The sequence below is a fragment of the Phyllostomus hastatus genome, unplaced genomic scaffold (assembly GCF_019186645.2).
Source record: "Phyllostomus hastatus isolate PE091 unplaced genomic scaffold, TTU_PhHast_1.1 phas_contig_67, whole genome shotgun sequence".
Lineage (NCBI taxonomy): Eukaryota > Metazoa > Chordata > Mammalia > Chiroptera > Phyllostomidae > Phyllostomus > Phyllostomus hastatus.
In genome coordinates, this window is record NW_025333936.1 from 5,272 (window position 1) to 31,156 (window position 25,885).

Below are 25,885 nucleotides of genomic sequence, written 5' to 3' on the forward strand. Positions count from 1 at the left end.
GTTACGTTTCTCAGTCTATTTTAGTCCCTATAAAGGAGGGACAGGAAGGTGGAGAGAGCACATACAAACTGAGAGCACCTGAGACAGTTCTCGGACCTGTGTTGCTGTGGCATAAGTAAGTCCACCTTTTTTACCTCTCACTTTGTCTGGAACTCAGAACTTGACTTGTGATTCAGAGTGACCACTGAAGAGTGGGCAGGAAGGGAGCTTGCCTATTGTCTGGCCTGCAGGGGTCTGGGGCTAGCTTTAGTTTTGAGGAAGCTCAGCCTCTTTGCACAGTGACAGTTAGGTGCAGGTGTCCCCCTGGATGTGCTGCTCTGGAACCTCATCTTAGGTCAGCAGCAAGTAGAGTGGAAGAAGCTCCCGTAGGACCCTGCCTGCCTTGCTGTGTCAGTCTCTGTGGTAGGCATTAGAATGCACAGAACATGGCAATACTGTCCAGAAGCTTGCAGGCAATTATAGTCTCAAGAGACAGTTTCTATTAGTTATATGTATAAAGAGGTTCTGTAATGTCTGCATAGAAATAATTTAGTTTCTACATCCCTGATCTTTAGTAGTTAAAAATAGCTAGTCAAAACTCTCCCTTCCTTTCCCTGCACCCACCAGCACCCTCAACTCACTCTCAGATTCTTTCTCTCTCTTTCGTGTGTGTTTTCATAAGAGCATTCCATCTGGGTTTAACAATCCCTTCAGGTGATGCTTTTGTAAATGAATTTTGAAAACCAGTCCTGAACACAGTCGAACAGCTGCATTTTGTTATTTTAAAGTTCAAACTTTTGTGGCTCATTCACATCTAAGAACCCAGAGGCCAAGTTTTTGTAAAGTTGTTAGCAGTTGTTGCTGTCACATCTCTAGAGTTTCCTTTAATCTTCACTCTAGAGAGGGAATTGTACGATTCCAGCCATTCTAATGCTGTGGTTCGAGGCTCCTGGTCTGCACCACAGTCTTTGTTCTCCACCCACACTGAAGAATCAGACTAAAGGGAGTGGTACAGGAGCAGTGTGTTTGAACTTGCTTACTGCTTTGCTATGATAAAAAATGATACTGTATACCTTGTTTCTTAATATACTACGATTTGCAGATCATGTTGAAATGCATAACCCAGTGGACTTTTGGCTCAATGCAATTATTGTCAACTAATCTTCATCTGATTCAACACATAGATCCTGGAATGTTATCTTGTGCTGCATGCTATGCTAAGATATAAGTTTATAGTGTCTAGTTTTATTAGCAAAACGTCCTCTAGGCAGAACTTCAATTTTGCTTCCATTATCTCTGTAATTGTCCTTAAAAACCTAAGCATAGCTAGGTGAGGCTACTTGTTTAAGCCACATAAGTAGTAACTGATAGAGCTGGTATTTTAAACAGCATTAAATGCATCTTGAATATCTGACTTAAAAATATAAAACTGAACATTTGAGACATTTGAATGTAAGACCATGTTTATGTATTCTGATAATGAAACATACACAGATACCATAGAAAACCAGTTTAATATTTACAATGGCAATCAAAAATTGGTCAGGAGTCCCATGGGATAATTGTTCTGTTCTCCACCCCCCACCCCACCAAGGATTTTCTTTCTTTCTCTTTTTTAGAGAGAGCGGTAGGGAGAGAGAAAGAAAGAACATCAGCGTGAGAGACAGAAATTGATTGGTTGCCTCCCACACGTGCCCCAGCTGGGGTGTAGGCCTGCAACCCAGGGAGATATGTGCTCTTAGCAGGAACTGTATCTGTGATCTTTTGCTTTTCAGGATGATGCCCAACCAACTGAGCCACACTGGCTAGGGTGGATCATTGTACTTTTTTTAAAGAAAGATTTTATTTATTTACTTTTAGAGAGAGGGGGAGGGAGGGAAAAAAAGAGGGAGAAAAACATCAATGTGTCAGAGATACATCGATTGGTTGCCTCTCACACACTTGCAACTGGGGACCTGGCACACAGCCCAGGCATGTGCCCTGACTGGGACCTTTCAGTTCTTTGAACCAGTGACCTTTCAGTTCCCCGGCCAAGACTCAATCCTCTGAGCCATAGCAGCCAGGGCAGATAGTTGTACTTTTAACACTTAGTTTCTAAAATGAAATTATACTTTGAAAAGCAAGTATAAGAAAATTTCATATACTGTACCTTTTACTGAGTGTCACCCACTGGTGGCATTTTGCTAGGTTTGCCTTATTTCTCTTAATATATGTGTATGCCTCCCGACAAAATATGCAATGATATGTGCAGTTTTATTCTTATTCTCATTTATGGAAGTAACATGCAGAAAGACCCTTCTCAGTTAAATAGTTCATCCCGTGTCTCTTAAGATTCAGGGCATTTGCTTGTGTTTCCTGTTTGAAATGGATTCTGCATTTTTTAGATTGCCTTTATTCCCACACTGCCATTCCTTCTTCCCTTATCCCTTCTGTTCCTATCACTCTTCTAAATCTGCAGATAGGGTTACACTAAAGCATTAGGGAGCACATTTTGGTAAGTGGTAGTCACTATAAATCTACCATGGGTTACTGGTAAAGAACTCATAGGATAACCAATGTCTTTGAGGAAGATTATTCTGCCAAGTAAGTTATTGTAGTAGCAAAGCATAGAAAAATAGATGATCTAGTTTTTTTTTGTTATTGTGGCATTTTACTTATTTTTTTCTTGTGGTAAAACCTATATAACAAAACTTAACCATTGTACTCATTTTGAAGACACACATCACTGGCATGCACATTCACATGGTTATGCAACCATCACCACTATCCATCTCCAGGTATTTTCAGCAGCCTAAATAAAAACCCAGCACCCATTAAATAGTAACTCCCCATTCCCTCTCCTCCAAGCTAGGAAAATTTACCTGCTACCCTCTGTGTCTATGTATTTGGCTATTTTAGGTATTTCATGTAAGTAGAGTCATAGTGTTTGGCCTTTTGTATCTGGCTTTTTCACTTGACATAATGTCTTCAAGGTTCATCAGTGTTGTAACATGTACCAGAAGATTCTTTCTACAGCTGAGTAATATTCCATTGTATGTATATATTCTGCATTTTTTTATCTGTTTATCCCTTGATGCACATTTGGACTGTTTTCATCTTTTGGCTATTGCGAATAGTGGCTGCTATGAACATTTGTATACAAATACATGTTTGAGTCTATGCTTTTAATTCTTTTGTTTGTATACCCTGAAGTGGAGTCACTGGATCAAATGGTAATTCTACGGTCAGTTTTGGGGGAAACCACCAGGTTTTCCACAGTGGCTGCACCATTTTATAGTCCCACCAGCCATTCAAAGAGTTCTAATTTACGCACATCCTAGTCAGCATCTGTGTTTTCTTCCTTGTTGTTGTTTGATTATTTGCTACCCTAATGATTGTGAGATGGCACTTCTTGGTGGTTCTATTTGCATTTCCCTAATGATTAGTGACATTGGGCATCTTTTCACATGCTATGGACCATTTGTTTATCTCTTTTGGAGAATCATCTAGTCAGGTCCTTTGACCATTTTTAAATCAAAATGTTTTTGTTCTTGCTGTTGAGTTACAGGAGTCATTTATATATTATGGAGATTAATCCCTTATTATACATGGGATATGAAAATATTTTCTCCACTTCACTGTGTTGCCTCTTTACTCTGTTAATGGGGACTTTTGATGCACAAAAGTTTTTCATTTGGTAAAGTCCAATTTATTTTTAAATTTTTACCCATGCTCTTTGGTTTCATATTTAAGTAATTATTGCCAAATTCAGTGTCATGAAGCAGTTCTCCTGTTTTTTTTTTTCTCTAAAAGTATTTAGTTTTTATCTCACACTTAATTTACTGATCTATTTTGAATTAATTTTTGTATATGGTGTTAAGGTAATGATCCAGGTTCATTCTTTTGCATATGAATTTCCAGTTTTTCTCAGCACCATTTATTAAAAAGACTGTCCTTGCCCCCCTTGAATAGTCTTGGCATGCTTGTCCCAAATCATTTGATCATATTTGGGAAGGTTTATTTCTGGGCTTTCTATTCTACTCCATTGCTGTAGATGTGTGTCTTTATGTTAGTACTGCACTCTTTTTTGATTGCGGTAGCTTTATTACTGTCAGATTACTATAAGTTTTGAAGTCAGGAAGTGTGATATCTCCAACTTTGTTTTTCTTTTTTCAAGATTATCTTGTTTGTTTAGGATTTCTTGAGATTTCATATGAATTTTAGGGTGAAAGTTTTTAAAAAATTTCTGCAATAAATTTGTTGGATTTTAATTGGGATTGAATTGAATCTGTAGATCACTTACTGTAGATATTGTAATCTTAACGACATTATGTCTTCGAATCGATAGACAGGATGTCTTTTTATTTATTACTTCTTTAATTTCTTTCAGCAATATTTGATAGTCATTGTATAAGTTTTTCATCTTGGTTAACTTAATTTCTAAGTAATTTATTTCTTTTGGTACTACTATAAATGAATGTGTTTTCTTAAATTTTCAGTTTTTTCATTGTTAATGTATAGAAACAACAATTTTTGTGTGTGTTTATTTTGTCTCTTGCAACATTACTGGATTTATTTATTTTTTCTAATAGTGTTTTTGTGTCTTCATGGTTTCTACATATATGATCATGTCATCTGTAAAGAGAAATAATTTGTCTTTTCCTCTCCAATTTGGATGTTTTGTATTTCTTCATATTTTCAATTTTATCTGGCTGGAACCTCTAATACTATGTTGAATATAAGTGGCAAAACCAGGCATCCTTGCCTTGATTCCGACCTTTCAAGAAAAGCTTATAGGATCACGCTATTAAGCATGATGTTAGTTGTGAGTTTTCCACATTGTATGGCCTGGATTATGTTGAGATAGTTTTCTTCTATTTCTAATTTGTTGAGGGTTTTATTTTGTCATGAAAGTGTGTTGAATTTTGTCAAATACTTTCTCTGCATCAAGTGATCATGCCATTTCTTCTTTTTCATTCTCCTAATGTGGTATATTACATTGAATTTTGTATGTAGAAACATTTTTACATTCCAGAAATAAATGTATGATCATAGTGCTTAATCATTCTAATGTACTGCTGATTTTGATTTGCTCATGTTTTGTTAAGAATTTCTGTGTGAATATTTGTAGAGGACATTGTTCTGCAATTTTCTTTTCTTGTAGTATGCTCACATAGCTTTGGTATCAGGGTAATGTTGGTTTTAGAATCAGTAAGAAAATGATCCTTTCTCTTCAATTTTTTGGAAGAGTTGGGAAGAATTGGTGCTAGCTCTTTAAATGTTTGGAAGAATTAACCAGTCAAACTATCTGGATTCAGGAATTTCTGTGTTGAAAGATTGGTTGACTATTAATTTAATCTCTTTGCTAGTTACAAATCTATTCATATTTTTATTTCTTCATAATTTAGCCTTGTCAGATTTTGCGTGTCTAGGAATTTGTATACTGTATCTAGGTTATCCAATTTGCTGGCATCCTTATTTATAGTACTCTGTTATAAATTATTTTTATTTCTATAGAACCTTTCACAACGTCCTCGCTTAGGTATCTGATCTCAGTTTTCTGAGCCTGCCTTTCTTCCCCCTAGTTATTCTAGCTCAAGTTTTGTCATTTTTGTTTCTGTTTTCGAAAACCAACTGTTGGTTTTGTTTATGTTCTCTACTGCCTTTTTATTGTTCATTTACTTTTTTCTGCTGTAATTGTTAAACTCCTTTTTTCCGTTAGTCCTGGGTTATTTTTTCTAGACCCTTAAGGCTTCAAGTTAGGTATTGATTTGAGATGTGTTTTCTTGCAAGCATTTACGTTACACATTTCCAGCTTGGCACTGCTTTTGCCACATTAGCTTCTTATGTTTTTATTCTAATTTACCTTTAATTATCAAGTAATATTCCTTGTGATTTCTCTTTTGACCCATTGGTTGTTGAAGAGTATGTTGCTTAGTTTGTACATATTTGTGAATTTTCCAATTGTGCTTCTGCTATTGATTATAGTTTTATTCTATTGTGCTTTATATGATTTAAACCTTTAAACAAGCAACCAAAATATAACCAGAGATATTGAAAAAAAGAACAAACTGACAGTGACCATAGGGGAAGAGGGAGGGAGATTATGGGGGAAAATAGGGGATGGATTTTCAAGGAACATATATAAAGGACACATGGACAAAGCCAGGGGGGTAGGACTGAGGGTGGGAGGCAGGGATGGGCAGGGAGAAAATGGAGACAACTATACTTGAACAACAATTTTTAAAAATGTTAAAACAAACAAACAAATGAAAAAGAAAGAAAAGACTTTTTTGTGACCTAACATGTGATCTTTCCTTGAAAATGTTCCACCCTGGACTGCATGAACTCAGTGAGAGGTAAAAGTCACAGTGACAGAAGTGAGCCAAGGTTGAGGGCTGTGGGGTGCTGTAGTTACCTCTCTGGTAAGAGAGAGAAAATTGGGGCTTTGGAGACAGGTTCGGGGGATAAGCCCGGGAGGAACTGCTGCTCCCCTGGTTGGAAGTCTCGTGGGCATGCTCTAGAGAGGACAGACATGCTATGAGTCTTTTGTCTCAAGGCTTTTTAGCTTTCTTTAGGCAGTGGGAATCCTAGCTAGGGGTCTCAGAAGAGGGTCCAAACAGAATATTTATTAACTTTTCAGGTATGTCCTTCAACATGTTGATTCATCAAAATGTATGTATAGAGGGGTCAGGGTTATTTCCTGTTTAGTTCCCTTTTTAAAGAACATCATTGAAGAGAAACTGGGACTGAGGCCAGACTGTCCTGGGGTCATTTGGAATGTGTAAACCATTGGCTCCAAAGTGTCCCAGGTTAGAAAAGATAAAGCCTTATAATTCATTAGCTGGCTGTAAATTGCTCAAATTGTTTGGCCTTGTGTAGTTTTTTGTCTTAGTTTCCCTTATTCCCCTTGTTAAGGACTTTTTTGAGCTTTTTACCATCCTGCCTTATTTACTTCTTTGCATACTGTCTATTCACATAGATTTGTATTTTCAATGTATCTGTCTCTTTAGAAGTGTAGAAAATACAAGCGGAGTTACAAAGCCAAATTGCTGGTTTTACTTACCCATATATTTCCCTTCCCCAGAAATCTTTATATTTTATATGATTTCTATTTGCTGTGTATTATGTTTTAACCCAAAGGATTTCCTTAAGAGTTTCTTGTAAGGCAGGTCTAGTAGTAATAAAACCTTCGACCTTTGTTTATCTGGGAATGTCTTAATTTCTACCTCATTTTGAAGGACAATTTTCTTGGTTATAGATTCTTGATTGATTTCTTTTTCCTTATAAGTACTGTACACTAACTGCCTGAGCCACTGAAGCTCCCGATTTCTTTTTCCCTTTAGCACTTAAATATACAATTTTACTGCCTCTGACCTCCAAGGTTGTTTGCTGAGAAATTGTCTAATAATTTATTGTATGTGACTATTTTCTTCTCCTTTGTTGCTATCAAGATATTCCATAGATTTATCCTGCTTGAAGTTGCTGTTTCTTGCATTTGTACATTATATCTGTCATCACATTGGAATTCTTTTTTTCTTTTAAAAATAGGTTTTATTTATTTATTTTTAGAGAGACAAGGTGGGAAGGAGAAAGACAGGAAGAGAAACATTAATGTGTGGTTGCCTCTTGCATGCCCCCTATTGGGGACCTGGCCTGCAACCCAGGAGTATGTACTGACTGGGAATGTAACCAGCAACCCTTTGGTTCTCAGGTCTGCACTCAATCCACTGAGCCACACTAGCCAGAGCCACATTGGAATTATTTTAGTCATTATTGCTCTAAGCAATGTCTCTGCCACCGTCTTCTTTTTTGTGAATCCCATAATGCATATATCAGTCTGTTTTTGGTGTCCTACATATTTCTCAGTCTTGTGCATTTTTTTCATTCTTCCTTCTGCTCCTGAGACTTGGTAATTTCATATGTCCTATTTTCAAGTTTACTGATTGTTTATTTTTCTGATCATGCATGATGTTGAGACCTCTAGAAAAATTTTCAAGTCATTTATCGTGTATTCCAATTTCAAAATTTCTGTTTAGTTTATTTTTAGCACTTCCATCTGTTGGTAAAATAACTTTGTTTACATATTTTCTTTAGTTCTTTGTGTTTTCCTTTAGCTTTTTGAGCATATTAAATATTGTTATTTTGAAGTCTTTGCCTAGTGCATTCAATGATTGTGTTTCTTCAGGGATGCTTTCTGCCACTAGTTTTCTTCTTTGAGTGGGCCATATTTTCTTGGCTCTTTGTATGCCCTGTGATTTTATTGTTGTTGGAAATTGGGCATTTATAAAAACAACCACCTTTTCAAGTTCTTTGCACACTGACTTTGTGCTGAGAAAGTCCCACACTAATTAGTGAGGCATTGGTTTTGGGCCTTCCTGTTATCTTCAGGATAAACCTTAAAGCCTTTCAGGACTTTTATTAACATGCATCTTCTCTGGGCTTGTGTGTGGCTGTTTTAATTTTTCCATATACATACTAACTTTAATTGTTTTATCCTCATTTGAGAACATTCTTATTGATTTAGAGAGGAGAAGGGACGAAAAGAGAGAGGGAGAAAAACATTGATGTGAGAGAACAATATTGATGGGTTGCCTCTCATACATGCCCTGTCTGGGGACTGAACTCACAACCTAGGCATGTGGCCTGACTGGGAATCAAACCCATGACCTTTTGGTTTGTGGGATGATACTCCAACCAACTGAACCACACTGGCCAGGGCCATACTGCTCTTAAATGTTTTAATTCCCCAAACAATCTCTCCTTGAGGACTTTGGTAGTCTATTTTTTGTATCTACTCTAAAAATGAAAAATTATGTTTCTTCCCTCAATAGTTTATTTTTTTTTATTTCTGGCTTATTCTTAACACTTCACTTTGGTCAGTACATGTGCAGTCATTTTCCTGCACTAAACAGCTCTGACACTAAATGCCTGGGTTTAGTGCATACTCCACCAGTTAGGGACTCTGTCTCACAAAACTGTCCCATTTTTGATGCCAGACACAAGTGCAGGTTGTCATTCATACTTCTGTATGATTGACTATAAATTGGAGGTTCCCATGACCTCCCCCTCAAGTTTAATAATTTAACAAAATGGATGATAGAAGTCAGAAAAAACTTACTTAGTAATTTATGGGTTTATTTTTAAAAAGGATAAAATTCAGGAACAGTCAGATGGAGGAGATTCATAAGGCAAGGTTCAGGGAAGGAGTGTGCAACTTCCATGCTCTATGTTGTCTCTGGGCATGCCACCCTCTGAGCATCTCCATGTGTTTCCCAGCCCAGAAGCTCTCTGGACAACTTCAGTTAGGGTTTCTTATGAAGGTTTCATTAAATAGACATAGTTGAATAAATCATTGGCAATTGGTGAATTACCTCAGGCTCTAACCCCTCCTGCATCCTCAGAGGATGGGGTATGTGAGGCTAAAAGTACAACTCTCTAATCACATTCTGGGCTTCCATAGACACTGGCCTCCATCCTGTGATTATTTTGGAGCTTTCCAAAATCACCTCATTAACATAAATTTAAGTGGGATTGAAAGGGGCTTGTTTTAAATATCAAAAAATGACTTCCAGAAAAGATGGAGGCATAGATAAACACACTGTGCCTCCTCACACAACCAAGATAGGGACAATAACAATTTAGAAACAGAATAACAAGAAGAACTGACAGAAAATTGAACTGTATGGAAGTTGGACAATGAAGGAATCAAAATAGACCCGTTCATCCAGACTGGTAGGAGGGGCGAAGTTGGGCAGCCAGGCACAGGTCATGGTGTGAAGAGCAAAGAGCAACGGGACCAGGCGCATAAGGCATACAAGACAGCAGTGGGCAGACCCTGAGCACGAAAGTGGCAGCTGGCAGACCCCAGGCGTGGGGTGGCTACTGGCAGACCCAGTGAGGAGGCAATTGTGAAGCAAGGCACTGAGCGCTACCCAGGATCCCAGTGCTGAGAACTAGAGGCTTGGGGCACTGATTCAAAACACCTGTGGGGGTTTAGGCACAGGGCGAGTCCCCCAGCCTCAAAGAAGAGGTCATTGGAAAGTCCCACAGGGTGCACAAGCCCACCCACACAGGAATTGACACCAGAGGGGCCCAGTTTGCTGGGGGGAAGCAGTGGAAGGGACTGAGGTCTGACAGAAAGTGGAGCAAACACCATTGTTTCCTCTTGGACCACAGCCCCACATACAACATCATAACCCAGCGACTGGGGTGACCTGCCCTGGTGAACACCTAAGGCTCTGTCCCTCTACTTAACAAGCGTGACCAGACCAAAGAGAAAAAAAAAGATGGCTCAAACAGATTTGAAAGCCTCACAGCTAGTACTTTTAAGTGACTGAGAGATAGCCAACCTATCAGATGCACAGTTCAAAGCGTGGGTGATCAGGATGCTCACAGAATTGGTTGATTTTGGTCACAAATTAGATGAAGAAAATGAAGGCTACAATAAGTGAAATGAAGAAAAATGCATAGGAAACCAATAGCGATGGAATGAAAGCTGGGTCTCACATCAATGGAGTGGACCAGAAGGAAGAAAACAGCATACAATCAGAAAAGAATGAAGAAATAAAAATTCAAAAAATTAAGGAGAGATTTTGGAACCTCCAGAACATTTTTAAACATTCTGACATCTGAATTATAGGGGTACCAGAAAGAGAAGAGGAAGAGCAACAAGTGAAAAAGTTATCTGGACAAATAATAAAGGAGAACTTCCCCATTTTGGTAAAGGAAATAGACTTCCAGGAAGTCCAGGAAGCTCAGAGAGTCCCAAAAAATTTGGACCCAAGGAGGAGCACACCAAGGCACATCATAATTACATTAGCCAAGGTAAAAATGAAGGAGAGGATCCTAGAAGCAGCAAGAGATAAGGAGACAGTTACCTACAAAGGAGTTCCCATCAGACTGTCAGCTGACTTCTCAAAAGAGACCTTGCAGGCAAGAAGGGGCTGGAAAGAAGTATTCCAAGTCATGAAGGGCAAGGATCTATGTCCAAGACTGCTCTATCTAGCAAAGCTTTCATTTAGAATGGAAGGGTAGATAAAGTGCTTCTCAGATAAGGTCAAGTGAAAGCAGCTCATCATCACCAAGCCCTTATTTTATGAAATGTTAAAGGGACTTATCTACGAAAGGTAGGTAAGAAAAAGAAAATAAAAAACATGTATAGTAAAATGACAGCAAACTCACAATTATTAACAACCACACCTAAAACAAAAACAAAAACAAAACAAACTAAGCAAACAACTAGAACAGGAACAGAACAACAGAAATGGAGATCACATGGAAGGTTAGCAACAGGGAAGTGAAAGGAGGAGAGAGGGGGAAAGGTATGGAAAATAAGTAGCATAGAGGGTAGGTAGAAAATAGACATGGGGAGGGCAAGAATAGTATGGGCAACACAGAAGCTAAAGAAGTTATGACACATGGACATGAACTAAAGGGAGGAATGTGGGTGGGAGAGGGTGTGCAGAGTGGAGGGGAATGAAGGGGGGCTAATGGGACAACTGTAATAGTATAATCAATAAAATATATTTTATAATTAAATAAATAAATTATCAAATTAATTAATTAATATAAAAAGTGTCATATCTTGGTACTTATCCATTGTGGCATGAGTTCTGGCAGAAATTAACAATGAATAGCAAGGTACCATGGTTGTCTCTTTTCACCTTTATATCCCTGAACATCTTTTAAGACTTGAGAACAAAAGACCAAATATTAGAAAAAATTATACTCCCATCATTTTAATCCCTGAGAAAATTACAAGGGTTTATGAACTGTGCCAGCAACAAGAGGGAAGACAAAATACATGCTTTCTATTATAAATCACAATATCACATATCTACAATGACTTGCTGCAGGTTTCTGATGGTCTCTTTCTCTGCAGCTTCCCCAAGTGGCACCCATTGCTGTTCCCTTACTGAGATCCAAATTAGACAAAAGTGACAAGTCTTCTGGGAAGCCCTGCTAAGTCAGAACAGTGTAAGCAAATTCTTCTCTGCTCCGTTCAGTTTGAGGGAGGGAATTGGGAACTGAGCTGTTGCCTTAGATGGTCTATTGTATGTCTTCACTCATAATCTCTTGGCCTAAGCTTCTGTAGGTCAGTTTAGCTGCAGTTTTTCTCAGCAATGCCCACTACTTTTTTCTATCTGAGATATAAGCTATGCCACTGCCTCCTCATCTGTGGCCCTTTTGAAATTCATGTGAGGTGAAACAAAGACATGAAGAGGTACCTCTCAAACAAGTTAGAACATTGCAAGTAAGGTCTTCACTATTTCCTCTGATCAAGGGAGAGAACTGAGAACTGGGCAGTCACCTCCTGCAGACAAAGACTATACCACACTGGGGAGTCTGTGGGGGAAGGGCACGCATAAGCATCATAGAATTTCCAACCATTTTGAATGTGGCTTTTTTTTTGATTGGGTGTTTACTTGGTTACCTTAGGCTTTTGACTGTTTTTCAGACATGCCATAAAGTTATTTAGTCAGTTTTTGATATTTTTTGATGTCTCCATGGGAAACAAGGACTTAAAATTTCCTAGTCTGCCATTTTGTTTGATTGTCTAGGTTTTAATCCTGTCTCTGTAACTTACCTACTCATTCTTTGTGAGACTCATTTATCTCATTGGAAAATAGTTATAATAATTTTTAACTTTCAGGTTCTTGTAAGTACCAGTGAGGCCGGATATGTAAGGTACGTATCTCAGAGCTTGGTATATTGTAGGCCCTCAGTGTATGGTAATAATTGTTTGAATTTTATTATGTTATGGAAGTGGAACTTTGGAAAGTGACAATACCCTGTGTATTATCATTAACATTATCAGAGATTTGGGGGGATGATGGAGCAAGCCGTCTATAGTCTGCTGTTCAAGGTTACATTTGGTCCCATAGAAAGGACAGAAGTCTCACTCAGTCCTACATTGATGAGTGCTTTGTATAACTCTGAGTCAGAGAATGAATTTGCAATCTTATCTCCACCAGGAGGCTCTTCTAGGTTGGCAGGTTGCCCTGATGTCTGGATCCAACATGATGGCTCCCATTTGTCTGGTGGAGAACATCAATGAGCAGCTCTCAGTAAATACAGAAGCTCTACAGATTCTTGACCAGATTTCTCAGCCAGTGGTGGTCGTGGCCATTGTGGGACTGTATCGCACAGGCAAATCCTACTTGATGAACTGTCTTGCAGGACAGAACCATGGTGAGTGTTGTTTTAGGGAGAAGCCAAGTCTTTTGCTTAGTTTTCTTCACTGGTCACATGAAAGAGAGCTAAACTCCTTTCAATAATCCACACTTCTGATTCTAATTCTTACAGATAAATAACTACCTTTTTGGTATCTTGCTACTCTTTGGTACCTTTGCTACTCTTTGGTACCTTTGCAACCTGTTACCATATTTCTTGTTTTATTCCTATTAAGGAAAATCTTTCTTACTAATGCTCAGGTTTCTACATTCTTTTATCTGTGTAAGCACTGGGCTCTTGCAGTTGTGTCTCTGTTGTCTCACAGCACATTTTGCTTTCTTTGTAGAATATTTCCACCAACACATAGAGATGTTTGAATATCTGTTATGTTAAAAATCCTTTGTGAGTTCACATTCCATTGTGGCCACTAGCCCCACTCTCCTTTTTATCACTTTGCATGGCAAAAAAATACAATTTCTCTATTTCCTTTTTTCCACTTTTCCCTTCCACTGTCTCTCTTTAATTCATTTTTCCCCTGACTTTGAACATCGACATTCTTTCTAAATGTTCTTGTTCTGGTTATCAGTGGCCTCACTTTTGTCTGGTTCATGTATACCTCTTTGTCTCCACCTGGATCTTTGGGTTGTTATCGTCCTCACAGTTAACATTCCTTTCTCCTTGACGTACAAAGTAGGAAATTCTTCAGAAATAGAGAAAGCAACATCCTATAGGCTGAGATACTTACATTTTAACAAGTCTGATAGTGTAGCTCCTTGACTGTGTAGGTTATCTGCTGTCACATATGTTGCTTTTTCATGTCCCTTGCAGGTTTCCCACTGGGTTCTACAGTGCAGTCTGAAACCAAGGGCATCTGGATGTGGTGTGTGCCCCACCCCTCCAAGCCTAACCACACTCTGGTCCTTCTGGATACCGAGGGCCTGGGAGATGTAGAAAAGGTAAGTCAGAGAGTCACAGATTTTACCCTTTTTGATCTTATTTTCTCCTCATTTCTATATGATATTTGGTAATTTAACTGCTGTGACTTATTTGTGAAATCTAGAAATCCAGCTATAGTAAACAAGACAAATATTTATTTGTTTGACTTTCATTTCTAGGTAAGGTATCACATATACTGGGTCAATTTTTTTCATTATTTCTTGGCAGTGGGTAAATGATTTGATGCAATTTAATAAACATTCTTAAACACTTGAATTCTAGGTATCTGGGATCAGTACTGTAAATATTACTGATGAAAATATAAGTCCTGCCCTCAAAAACTCTGCAGTCCCATGGTGAAGTTCCTCAAGTACTCATGGAACATTTTTCAAGGCTTTGACATGCTTCTGAATGAGCCGGTTCTGTAAAAGCGTGTGTTTGTCCTACAACAAATATTTTAAGATGGATTTTTGATGTTGTAGTTTTATACTAAGAGTTGAAATGAATGATTTCTTCATTTTTGGCCTCCTTTTAGACTTATGGGAAATAGTATCTACATTTCTATACTGGTCTTTTTCTACTGAAAGAGGAGTTAGAAATTCTGTGTTCATTTTTAAAGTTATACATTATACAAAGCTATATAGTCTTGTTATCTAAATACTATACTGTTTGTTACCAGTGCCATTTCATCTTCTCTTAATTGATTATTTTTGACAGATGGTGGTCAGGGAAATACATTAATTAGCAAGTTATTTTTCTTCCAAACTTCTGTATTGAGTCTTTTAGGTATGAAACCCAGTTTTTACATTTACTCTGGGGAATGTCTTTTGATAGTATTTATAACAGAAATAATTTCTGGATTATGCCATTATATGACATTATTATAATTTGTGCAAAAAAATAGCCTGGCCTTGAAGACCCTCTGTCTGGCTTCACTAGGCTCACTATCCAGCCTTAATTTCTGCACCTAACTTCTGGTCCTGTCAAATCAAATAACGCAAAAACACATGTTTCTGGCATTTCTAATTTCACTTCCATGAGTCTTTCTATCTATGGGATTACTTTTATTTCTTTAAGTCCACATTTCAATAATTCTTAAGCACTCAGATCAAGACTTTGATGATGACTTCATATTAGGCACTCATTTCCAGCTTTCAGACCTCTATTCTTCCTTGATGGATATCTGAATTTCAGTTTAATATGATAGCTATAGGTTTCACTGCTTATATACATTATAAAGATGCAAGCCTCTTATAGATAGATATTGTCATCCTTGTTGCATTCATTGTTGTGGATATTTGTCACCATTTTGAAACAGTCATCATAAAAGAAATAATCGACATTTGAAACTTAAAAACAGTGGGAAACATTGAGTACCTTCCTGTGAACGTTTGTTGAATTTAATTGGACACAATTTGAATCCCTGGTTATATCAATTATTGTGTGTTATATATGGCCTAACACCAAGAAATACATATAGAATAGATATGTGCCAATACCTACCACTGAGTACCTAATTGCACTCCAGATAATCCATTAGTTTTTCTATATGTGTTATTTTATTTCATCCAATTAAATTTAAAGAAGACTTGTAGAGACAAGAATCCATTTATCTATGAAAAAATCAGTCATAAGAAATGCCGTTGTAATTGTCAAAGCTGATAGCTCCATCTGTGTCTGTTTTCAAACTTACTTCTTTCTGTGGTGAGTATGTTAGCTGCAATAATAATGAAAGACTAGTAGACTTAGTGTCTGAATGAATTTCCACATGTAAACTCCTAGCTGTCTGGCCCTAATGTCCTCCCTAGGGTGACCCTAAGAATGACTCGTGGATCTTTGCCCTGGCCGTGCTTCTGAGCAGCATGTTTGTCTACAACAGCATGGGCACCATCAACCACCAGGCCCTGGAGCAGCTGCAGTATCCTTCCAGGGACCACTCCACCATGGGTCCTGGGGTCTGTGGGAATGGAGATCCAGTCAGCTTCTCCTTCTCTTTCACTTAGTTGCCTTTGGTGGACCAGAAGGAACCAGAGCAAAAGAGTTTTGCCATATATGTTTTCTTTTAGAGAAATGTGGGAATTGTGGGTACAAGTTTCTTTTCCTTAACCAGGTGCTAGTTATGTGACAGAGCTGACAGAACTCATCAGGGCAAAGTCCTCCCCTACACCAGATGGAGGAAATGATTCCATGGAGTTTGTGAGTTTCTTTCCAGACTTCGTCTGGACTGTACGGGATTTCACCCTGGAGCTGAAGTTAAATGGTCACCCCATTACAGAAGATGAGTACCTGGAGAATGCCTTGAAGCTGATTCCAGGTGGGAGAGCATGACTGGGCAGTGGATGGTCCAGTACAGGGTTTGCGGGGTGGGGGGGGTGGGGGTTGCGTGCTAAACTTGTTTGTCATCTCTGGAGTTGCACTTGTGTTTTAGACTAGGTGAAATCTGTAGAAATGGTGGCTGGGAGATGGGTTGAAAAGCCCTAGGGACTGGAGGTTAAGTTCACTTAAGAAAAGTAGAGCTTAAAGTAGAGTATAATTACTCAAAACCAATGTTTTTTTATACATTATAATTTAGCATCCAATTGTAACCTAGAATACAGTGGTGCTAAAATGTTCTGAAGACTAGATACTTGTGTTTTTACTTTATTTTGGCTTCTTCTTTTTTGTTTTCAGCAAAACAACTGACCAGATATTTGTTACACCTGGAATTACAATGGAAAACCTATTAATGGAAAAAAAATTCATGCAATTAGATTACTTTTCTGAAATAAGGATATAATTTCCATTTAACTGTATAGCTATATCATCTACAAAAATTGACTTTATATTCTAAAAAACCTGAAGTATACATTATTGCAATCTATGCTACTGTCATATGACTGTTATCAGAACATTCATTTTATTTTCTGTATAATAGCTGTTTTTAATTTTAATTATTATTTTATGTTTTTTACATTATTTTATTATTGTTCAATTACAGTTTTCTGCATTTACCCCCCACCACTCCCTCCCACACCAGCCATCCCCTTTTCCCTCCCTTGCTTCCCTCCCCACTTGGTTTTGTCCATGTGTCCTTGCAGTTGTTCCTGAAAACTCTTCCCCCCATTATCTCTTCCCACCTCCCCTCTGATTACTGTCAGATCTTTCTTAATTTCAATGCCTCTGGTTATATTTTGCTGGTGTGTTTGTTTGTTGATTAGGTTCCAGTTAAAGGTGAGATCATATGGTATTTGTCCCTCACCACCTAGCTTATTTCACTTAGCATAATGCTCTCCAGTTCCATCCATGCTGTCACAAAGGGTAGAAAAATAAAAGTCAAGCACCAAATTACACCATACACACAAAAATATTCAAGGTGGGTAAAAGACTTACATCATAGCTTTTAAAAAATTCCCACATTTATCCATGCTACAATTTTAAAACAGGAAGTTATTTTAATGGCTTACATTATGTGAGTATAACCTGATGAAACCTTAAGAGAAATATGATTTCTGATTTACCCATTCTTGTCTTCATACTTCTATTTATGTTTTCTTAAAACATTTAATGAGAATTTTGCTAGGCAGAAGAGCAACATTGTCAAATCAAATATATTTTTTTTATATTAAAGAGTTTATAGATTAGTGGTGACATCTAAAACAAAATTTTAGTCACATATACTCTTTTGGTTTCTGCTACAAAAGAGCTAACAGTGTATACATTATTATCATCCATGCCAGATGATATCTTTACTGAATTTTTAGAGGAGGATGGTGGGGGGAAGAGAAAAAGAGAGAGAAAGTGAGAGAGAAAGAGAGAGAGAAAGATCTATGTGAGAGAGAAATATGGATTGGTTGCCCCCTGTATGTGTCCCAACCAAGGATACAAAACCCAGGTATTTGCTCTGACTGGGAGTCAAACCTTCCACCTTTTGGTGTACAGGACAACACTACAAACAACTGAGATACCCAGCCAGTCTGTACACATTATTTTTAGCATCAAAATAGTTTTCCTTACATAATCAGGGTATCATTCCCAATGTTGTTCTTTATGCCTTTTTTGTTTCTCTTCCTTTTGGTTGCACAGCTCAATTTCTACATGGGATCAAGTAGACAAAAAATTACATTTGACCTTTCATTCCAATACTCATTCATTCAGTAAATCTATATCCTGTTTAGGTCTGGAGATGGCAGCAATAGGCCTTTTTCTTCCCCCCACCTACGTTAGACCTTACCCCAAGTTTCTCCCCAGTTTGTATCATTGATAAGTTTGAAGATTAAAGAAGCATTGTGTGTCTATGATAAAGGAATTATAAACACAGAAGATGACAAAGAGACACAAATCATTTTCATGAAAACCTTTATGTTCCTTGTTAAAGACTGTTCCTACTGTAATCTCTGGGTCTTTTTTTCCTCAGGCATGGGTCGAAAAACCCAAAAAGCCAATCTTCCCAGAGAGTGCATCCGGCATTTCTTTCCAAAACGGAAGTGTTTTGTCTTTCACCGGCCAATAAATGACAACAAACTGCTAGCCAATATTGAGAATGTTCCAGAAAACCAACTGGATCCTAAATTCCAGGAACAAACAAAGAATTTCTCTTCTTACATCTTCACCCAGGCGAGGACCAAGATCCTCAGAGAGGGAGCCAAAGTTACTGGGAAAAGTGAGTCTCCTTTTCACATACTAAAGGGCTCAGTATATGTTAAATAAATTGTATGGTGTGTTTTCTAGATTTTTATTTGATTCTATAAAGAATTTTGGGTCTAAAGATATTCATACTCCATGAGGAAATGTGTGTATTTTACAGTAATCATAGTTTTAGGAGTATACAAATTCTTACCAAAAACTACAAACTTTATCAGTAATATCTGTGGTTTCTGCATATCTGAAAAAATCCTCTACAGATAAAAAATTTCTGATTAGATATAAAAACAAAGAACATATTTACCTGGCTGGTATGGCTCAGTGGATTGAGTGCCAGACTGTGAACCAAAGTATTACTGGTTTGATTCCCAGTCAGGGCACATGGCTGGGTTGCAGGCCAGGTCCCCTGTAGGGGGCACACAAGAAGCAACCAGACATTGATGTTTCCCTCCCTCTCTTTTTCTCCCTCCCTTGTCCTATGTCCAAAAATAAAATAAAGAAAATCTTTAAAAAAAGAACATACTATTTTCTCAGGGTAAGTCCTATTTAATAAGTGCAATTTGTAAGGAAAATACAAAGATATTTTGGAAATTTGGAGCAGTCCAAGAATAACAATCAGCACATAAATCCTTGAAAATCCATTGGAAACTGCAGAATTAGGAGTAAATATATCTGATTTACCCAGCCTCATTTGTCTATTTATGTAAACATTTACACTTCAAATTTTTAAATAAGAAGTTATGCTTCTTCAGATAACTTTTAATGAGTTAGATGATGGTAGACATCAAGTTTTTTTCAGCTCTGTGGCTGAAAGAACCATAAAAATGAAGAGTCAGTGGGACAATGAAGGTGATAACAGTAGAAGGAGGTAGAGCGGTTGTGTGTGTGTGAGTCAGAAATGTAGTTTCATATATTTCAGCTTGTTGAGTGATAACTTAATTTTTCCCCCTTAAATTTTCTGGCTTATTAGGGCTAAAAACTTTGGCAGTGAGTTATGTGGATGCCATCAACAGTGGAGCAGTGCCTTGTTTGGAGAACGCAGTGACAACTCTGGCCCAGATTGAGAACTCAGTGGCCGTGCAGAAGGCAGCCGACCACTACAGTGAGCAGATGGCCCAGCAAGTGAAGTTCCCCACAGACACGCTCCAGGAGCTGCTGGAGTTGCACGCAGTCTGTGAGAAAGGAGCCATTGAGGTCTTCATGGAGAACTCCTTCAGGGATGACAACCAGGAGTTCCAGAAGAAGCTTGTGGTATTTGTCTTAGTGCTTATTACTTGGTACTTGCCCAGTCCTCCAGCATCCACCTGATCACAAGACCTCACCACCATGGCTGCCCTTCTCTTCCCCTCCTACTTGTCTGGATGAATATTTCTTCTTCAACTCCTTGGTTGTCGAACATCCATACGGTTTGATTTTCTGGCAGTTCTGGTTATTTTTTGTTTTTAAATTTGTTGCCCTTCTTTTGGTTGTGTGAGGAGGCAAAGTGTATTCCTACGCCTCCATCTTGGCTGGAAGTCTCTTATTCCATGTTCTTCTCTAATAGAATGCTTCTCTCTTAAGAACCAGAGCTAGACTTCCTTCTGCCAGGTTCTTTGGAATTTTATCTCCTTTGTTCGTTTCTTCTGGTGACATCCCTCTATACTTCCCTTGTAGAAAATCATAAAGGATAAGAAGGACAATTTCATGCTGCAGAATGAAGAGGAATCTGTTAAGTACTGCCAGGCTAAAATTGATCAACTTTCAGTGGCCCTCATGGAAAGTATTTCAGCAGGAACTTTCTCTGTTCCTGGGGGTCACAAGCTCTACTTGGAAACAAAGGAAAGGATTGAAGCTGATTATTGCAAAGTGCCCAGGAAAGGAGTGAAGGTGAGGAATATGGGAGCATGGAGATCCTACAGATTAAAGTCAGGAGGGTCTCCTGAAAGTCTGAGAGCACAGTACCTGTTGTGGGTAATATGAGAGAACCGGGATATCATAGCTTTAGCTTTTAGGGTCCATTATTTGGTATTTCTTCCAGAGGAGAGTAGAAAGTCCAATCTTAGAAATGAACATGGATTTCTGATATCCATAATAGACAGAAGAGAAATAATCATTTCTTCATCCAACAACATGACATTCAGTGTGCAAAGGGCAGACAATTTACAAGTCAGAGTCTCTGTATTCAAAGCTGATTCAAAGAGAAAAGGAAGTCAACCATGTAGACAATTGCATATTGGGCTATAATACTTATGAACCTGAGAAAATTGGCTACATAGGTGGTAGTAACACATAAAATATTAAAAAAATAATAATGATAATAATGATACACTAATATGTTTTTAATTGTTAGCATCATAGGCATATCTTTATGCTGTTTTTCTAAATATTTTAATTTAATTCATCAAGTAGTATTAAAAAGCATCTACACTTTTTTGTGAACATTTTACACATCTGAACTGAGAGGCAGAGACAGGTTAAAATGACTTGCCTAAAATTATAGTCAGCAAGTGGCAGAGGGGAGGAGCGGTGTTAACTAGAGACATTTCACCCTGGGGAAGCAAATATAAATAAAAAAGCACCAGAGACAGTGGGTCTGTAGAACTGATCATGGTTCTCACTGGCTGGAACCTGGAGTGTGGGAAGGAAGGAGCCCTGGGAATGAGACAGGAGGGAGACAGGAGGGAAAGAGGAGGCAGGGGGTGTGGAGAACCTCCGGTCACTCTAAGGATCCTGGACACTGTGTGTGGAGCCATGATCCAGTTTTAATCATGAAGAAAAAAGTCCATGGACTTACTTGTTCTTGTTGCATTATTCTTCCCAGTGGGTATCGAAGTTTCGAAGTCCTTTGCTCCTTCTTGTTTCCTAGGCAAACGAGGTCCTCCAGAGCTTCCTGCAGTCACAGATGGCAATAGAGAAATCCATTCTGCAGGCAGACAAAGCACTCACAGCTGGGGAGAATGCCATGGCAGGTATGGGGCAGGGCAGGTTCCTACAGTTCCTTGGTAGGTGTGAAAACAATACCTTCCCAAAACAAGGAGCTCTTTTTCTTTTGTGGAACAGATTCTCCAAAATCTGAAAACAACAAGGGGACATCAGCCAGTCAGGGTGTTTCCCCTCACATACTGAAATCTGTTCTTGATAGTGTGGACTAAGGGGGAGTTCAGAGATTTTTCACACACCCTCCAGTATGGTTTGGTCTCTGAGCTCAGGAGGGTAGAGATCAGACCTCATTTACTTTTCTTGCCTCTCTCAAACCTCCCTGGGGCAGAGGAGCGGGCCAGGAAGGAGGCTGCTGAGAAGGAGCAGGAGCTGATGAAACAGAAACTGCAGGAGCAGGAGCAACAGATGGAGGCTCAGAAGAGGAGTCATGAGGAACACATATCTCAACTGAAGGAGAAACTGAAGCAAGACAGTGAGAACATGATAAAAGAGCAGACTATGATGCTGGAGCATAAACTGAAGGTAAGTCCTGCCATGGCCTCAGTAGTGCTGGAATGTCATTGTCCTGGGCCTCAGGTGGGGTGGAGAAGGTTACAGCAAGACCATGGAGGAAAGCACATTTACTTGTTGTGATTTATGAAAACTGTGAATCCTTGACAACTTCTTTCTCTTGTTCATCCTCTTCCTTTTCCGCTTCTTCCTACTTCTTCCTCCCACTCCTCCTTGTCCTCCCCATCTCTCTTCTTTCTTCCTCAAAGCTTTTGTATCTACTCTGTAAGTAAACTCTGGAGAAGTCAGGACAAACATGTGCCTTCCAGTCCTTGCAGAATATAAGTAGAGTTTGAGCTGCTGTTTTGGGCAATTTTTCAATGATCTCATAAGGCCTGATTAAACAGATATTCCAATCATATATATATCATATGAGCAGTAACTGTTTTATTTTATTAATATCACTGGAAATTATCAGGAACCTTACTAATATCCAAAGCCCTTGAGACAGGTCTATGCTTACATAAAACTATTGAAAAAGTCCAATATTCAAAGCACAGGGAAGTAATAGCTTTTAAGCTTGTTGCATTGTCCCCAAATGTAGATAGACTACTTAAGTTATCATATAGTATAGGGGGAATGCTCTGATTATCCTTCTGGACATGTTTATAACAGATTTTGGGTTGACTATATTATCCCAAGTGAGATCTAGAATTAGTGCCAGCAAACCAAGGCTACCTCCCAATTGGGATTATTTGTCTGGAACATGTTACATTTGTCCTCATGTTAGGCTTAGCATTCTTGCACACCCCTAATGGTACATGAGTGTTAGTTAGGCTGGGAACAATGCTTCCTCTCAATGAGTGTGTCTCAGCTAAGACACATTCCTTGTTCCAAAAATTGCCTTGATATTGTAAGAGAGAATAATTTTAGTATTAAAACAAAGAAAGTTTGGACAAGTACTTAAATATAAAATATATTTCATAGAAAATTTGGGATTTTAAAAGTGGTTCTTCCTTACTCACTATTTTTTAGGTCCAAGAAGATCTTCTTAAGGAAGGATTTAAAAGGAAAGCTGAACAAATGAATGCAGAAATAGATGAGTTGAAAAATATGATTGATACTACTCAAAAAGATGATACACCCTGGGTTGCAGAAGCGTTAGAAAAATTTGGCAATGAGATCACTTCAATATTGTCAGCTCCTGCTAAACTTGTTGGTAATATTGTGAAAGGTATAAGTTCGACTACTAAAAAAAAATTAATTTTCCTTTTAAAAAAATTTATAAAGTGTGGATACATTCTTTGGCCTATTTTGGGTGTGTATGCTTTTTGTTTTCATCCAGTCAAATTTTTAACATAAAAAGTGCCTACTAGAGGATAGCAATGCCTGGCCCACATTAGATAGAATAAATGCCTGTACACTTTGATATAGTGTGTTTACACTTGGAAATATACATGTACAAATCATATTTACATACATATATATATATACACATATATTGGAACAAAAGTAGGTTTACAATCTTATTCACTTTCAAATACAATAATTAATAAATATTTAATAATACAAGAATAAAGTGTATTTTGTGCAATTCAAAAGTGGATACAACTTTAAACCTACTTTTGCCCAACCCTGTATCTAAGAAATCCAACAAGACATCACTTTAAGTGAGAAAAGATTGGAAACTACAGAAATATTCAGCTATATTAATTAGTAATATAAATTTAGTATGTACGTATACTTAATTACTATGTAGCCACTAAATAAATTGAGAGTTGAGCTCTGTTTTTACAAATATAGAACAATCTTGAAAATATATCACAAAGTGAACACATGGTGTGTCACTGTAAAAGAATATAATTATTGTGCACAGACATACATATGTTCATTGAATGTCTCTGGAAAGATTAGAAACTAGTGTCCTTGGTAATTTTGGGGAGAACTGAGTGGCACTGGGGTGGAAAAGAAACATGCTTTTCATTTTGTGCACTAACTCTTGAACCTTGTAAATAAAGCTGTATTACCATTTCATAAACAAATAATAAGAATATAAAGTATAACAGTATTACTACTAATAGAAGGAATGTGGAATTGATTATTAGGTGATGAAGGTGCTCACTGCTTCTAGAAACAGTGAGGGGTCTAAGACTAAGATCAGAGTATGTGACAGCACAAAATTTGCACCCTAATCTTATTTGTATTTTGGCCTTGGCTCTTAATCCCTTGTATTTGCTCAAAAACTAAGATATAAACTTTCATGTTGCCCTGGGAAATTGCAGAAGAGTATCTTCTACTTCCTGCCTTTGAATTATACTCTTAAGGTGTTAGAAGCAAATTACTAACATGAGAATATGCAATCATGAGAGGGATTGTATCATCCTTAAGAGCGCAGTGGTGGGCTCTCTGCTATAGGCAAGAACAGAAGGCACATGTGCCCTTGCAGGACTGGGTGGCCTGATAGTTCTGGAAGTGATAAACCCTAACACATGAAGGCCATCAGGAGCCAGGTACATTCAATGATAGTAATGAGCAACATGGTTTGTCTTAGTCAGCTCAGGCTACTATACCAAGTTGCCATAGACTGGGTGGGTTAGACAACAAACCTCTATTTCTCCCAGTTTTGAGGCTGTTCATCTGAGGTCAATGTGCCAGCTTGGGTGGGTTCCTGGTAAGAGCCCTCTTCCTGATTTAAAGAGGACCACTCGCTTGATGTGTCTTCTCATGGTAGAAAGAGTGGGGGAAGCTCCAATGATTGCTTGCTGTAAGGGCAGTAATCAGACTCATGAGGGGCCCCACCCTTATTACCTAATTACCTCCCAATGTACCTACCTCCAAATATCATCACATGGGGACCTTGGAGGTTAGGGTTTTAACAAAAAAAATTTTAAGGGAACAAAACATCCACTTCAAAGCATGGTTGGAGTCACAGCAAGCTGGGCCTGACCAGAAAGAATTCTGAAATGGTGAATACAACAGGCATATGTAGGGTCATAGGGTTGGGGAAACAACAACCAAATGAAATCTAGGTGTCATCAGGATGCTGAGGGGTAGTCAGGACAAAAATATCACAATCTCTAACCTTGATCTGAGCCAATTTGGGATTCTGAACCTGTCTTTTGGAGGATAGGACAAGATCTCAAGACAAAGAGCCCTGCAACCTTAGGACAAAAAATAATAATACTAATTTTCCCAGTCCTTCTCTCAGGATACCTCTGCCCATTTCCTCAGTACCTGTGTCCGAAGGAAGTGGGAATGACTAAACAATTTGAGCACTTGGAATCAGGATCCAAGTTGGCAGTGATACCAGATATGAGAAAGACATCACAGTGTCCCTGTTAAAGTAGAGGCACACAGTGTTCAGATAATAAATGCTGTCTTGGCCCACAGACAGCACAGGCAGATAAAAGTGAAGTTCATCTGCTGATAGGAACCATTACTTATACATATTTCTGCATATCTCCTTGGAGTATGTTTAGGCACAGGATGTCCAAAGGCATCTTCTGGGGCAAAAAAGGTTGACACATGTGTAAGTGTTTTTACCAGAATTCTATGAACACATCAAATATTTAAGGCAATGGTTACTTTAGACTTTTGATATTTGATTAAGATCTCTAAGGTGATCTAAAGTTTAACAGAACAAAACAACTTTTTCTGCTCTCTGTGTTTGCTCTCTGTGACCTTGTGTCCCATAGTCCCTGTGCCTCTGTCAAGATGTTAACACACCTGCAGTGCAGATTTTAAGGTGCTCCATCCAGCTGAGACTTTGAATGTTCAAAAGAAAGAG

General features: G+C 38.3%; 1 protein-coding gene across 3 annotated transcripts; it reads left to right on the forward strand.

Annotated features, from left to right (window-relative positions):
- LOC123825888 (guanylate-binding protein 6-like) lies at positions 1–25,607 on the forward strand. Of its 3 annotated transcripts, XM_045849538.1 has the most exons (13): positions 49–115; positions 11,843–11,937; positions 12,614–12,648; positions 12,936–13,152; positions 13,963–14,090; positions 15,879–15,988; positions 16,188–16,384; positions 18,464–18,709; positions 19,661–19,941; positions 20,344–20,556; positions 21,536–21,638; positions 21,938–22,131; positions 23,134–25,607. In XM_045849538.1, exons 4-13 carry the CDS (start codon positions 12,966–12,968, stop codon positions 23,458–23,460), a joined length of 1,986 nt encoding a protein of 661 aa, XP_045705494.1. In that variant the 5' UTR covers positions 49–115; positions 11,843–11,937; positions 12,614–12,648; positions 12,936–12,965; the 3' UTR covers positions 23,461–25,607. The 3 variants fall into 3 exon arrangements, with proteins under 3 accessions (XP_045705495.1, XP_045705496.1, XP_045705494.1); XM_045849540.1 differs by lacking the exon at positions 11,843–11,937 and having other exon boundaries at positions 42–115; XM_045849539.1 differs by lacking the exons at positions 11,843–11,937; positions 12,614–12,648 and having other exon boundaries at positions 1–115.
- The last annotated feature ends 278 nt before the right edge of the window (positions 25,608–25,885 follow it).

What these genes read in the sequence shown, in the direction of transcription:
- LOC123825888 (XM_045849539.1), top strand. Translation starts at nt 12,966, where the DNA reads ATGTCTGGATCCAACATGATGGCTCCCATTTGTCTGGTGGAGAACATC. An exon ending in GCCTGGGAGATGTAGAAAAG is followed by an intron (nt 14,091 to 15,878) that starts GTAAGTCAGAGA and finishes TGTCCTCCCTAG; the next exon opens with GGTGACCCTAAGAATGACTC. An exon ending in TGGGGAGAATGCCATGGCAG is followed by an intron (nt 21,639 to 21,937) that starts GTATGGGGCAGG and finishes TCCCTGGGGCAG; the next exon opens with AGGAGCGGGCCAGGAAGGAG.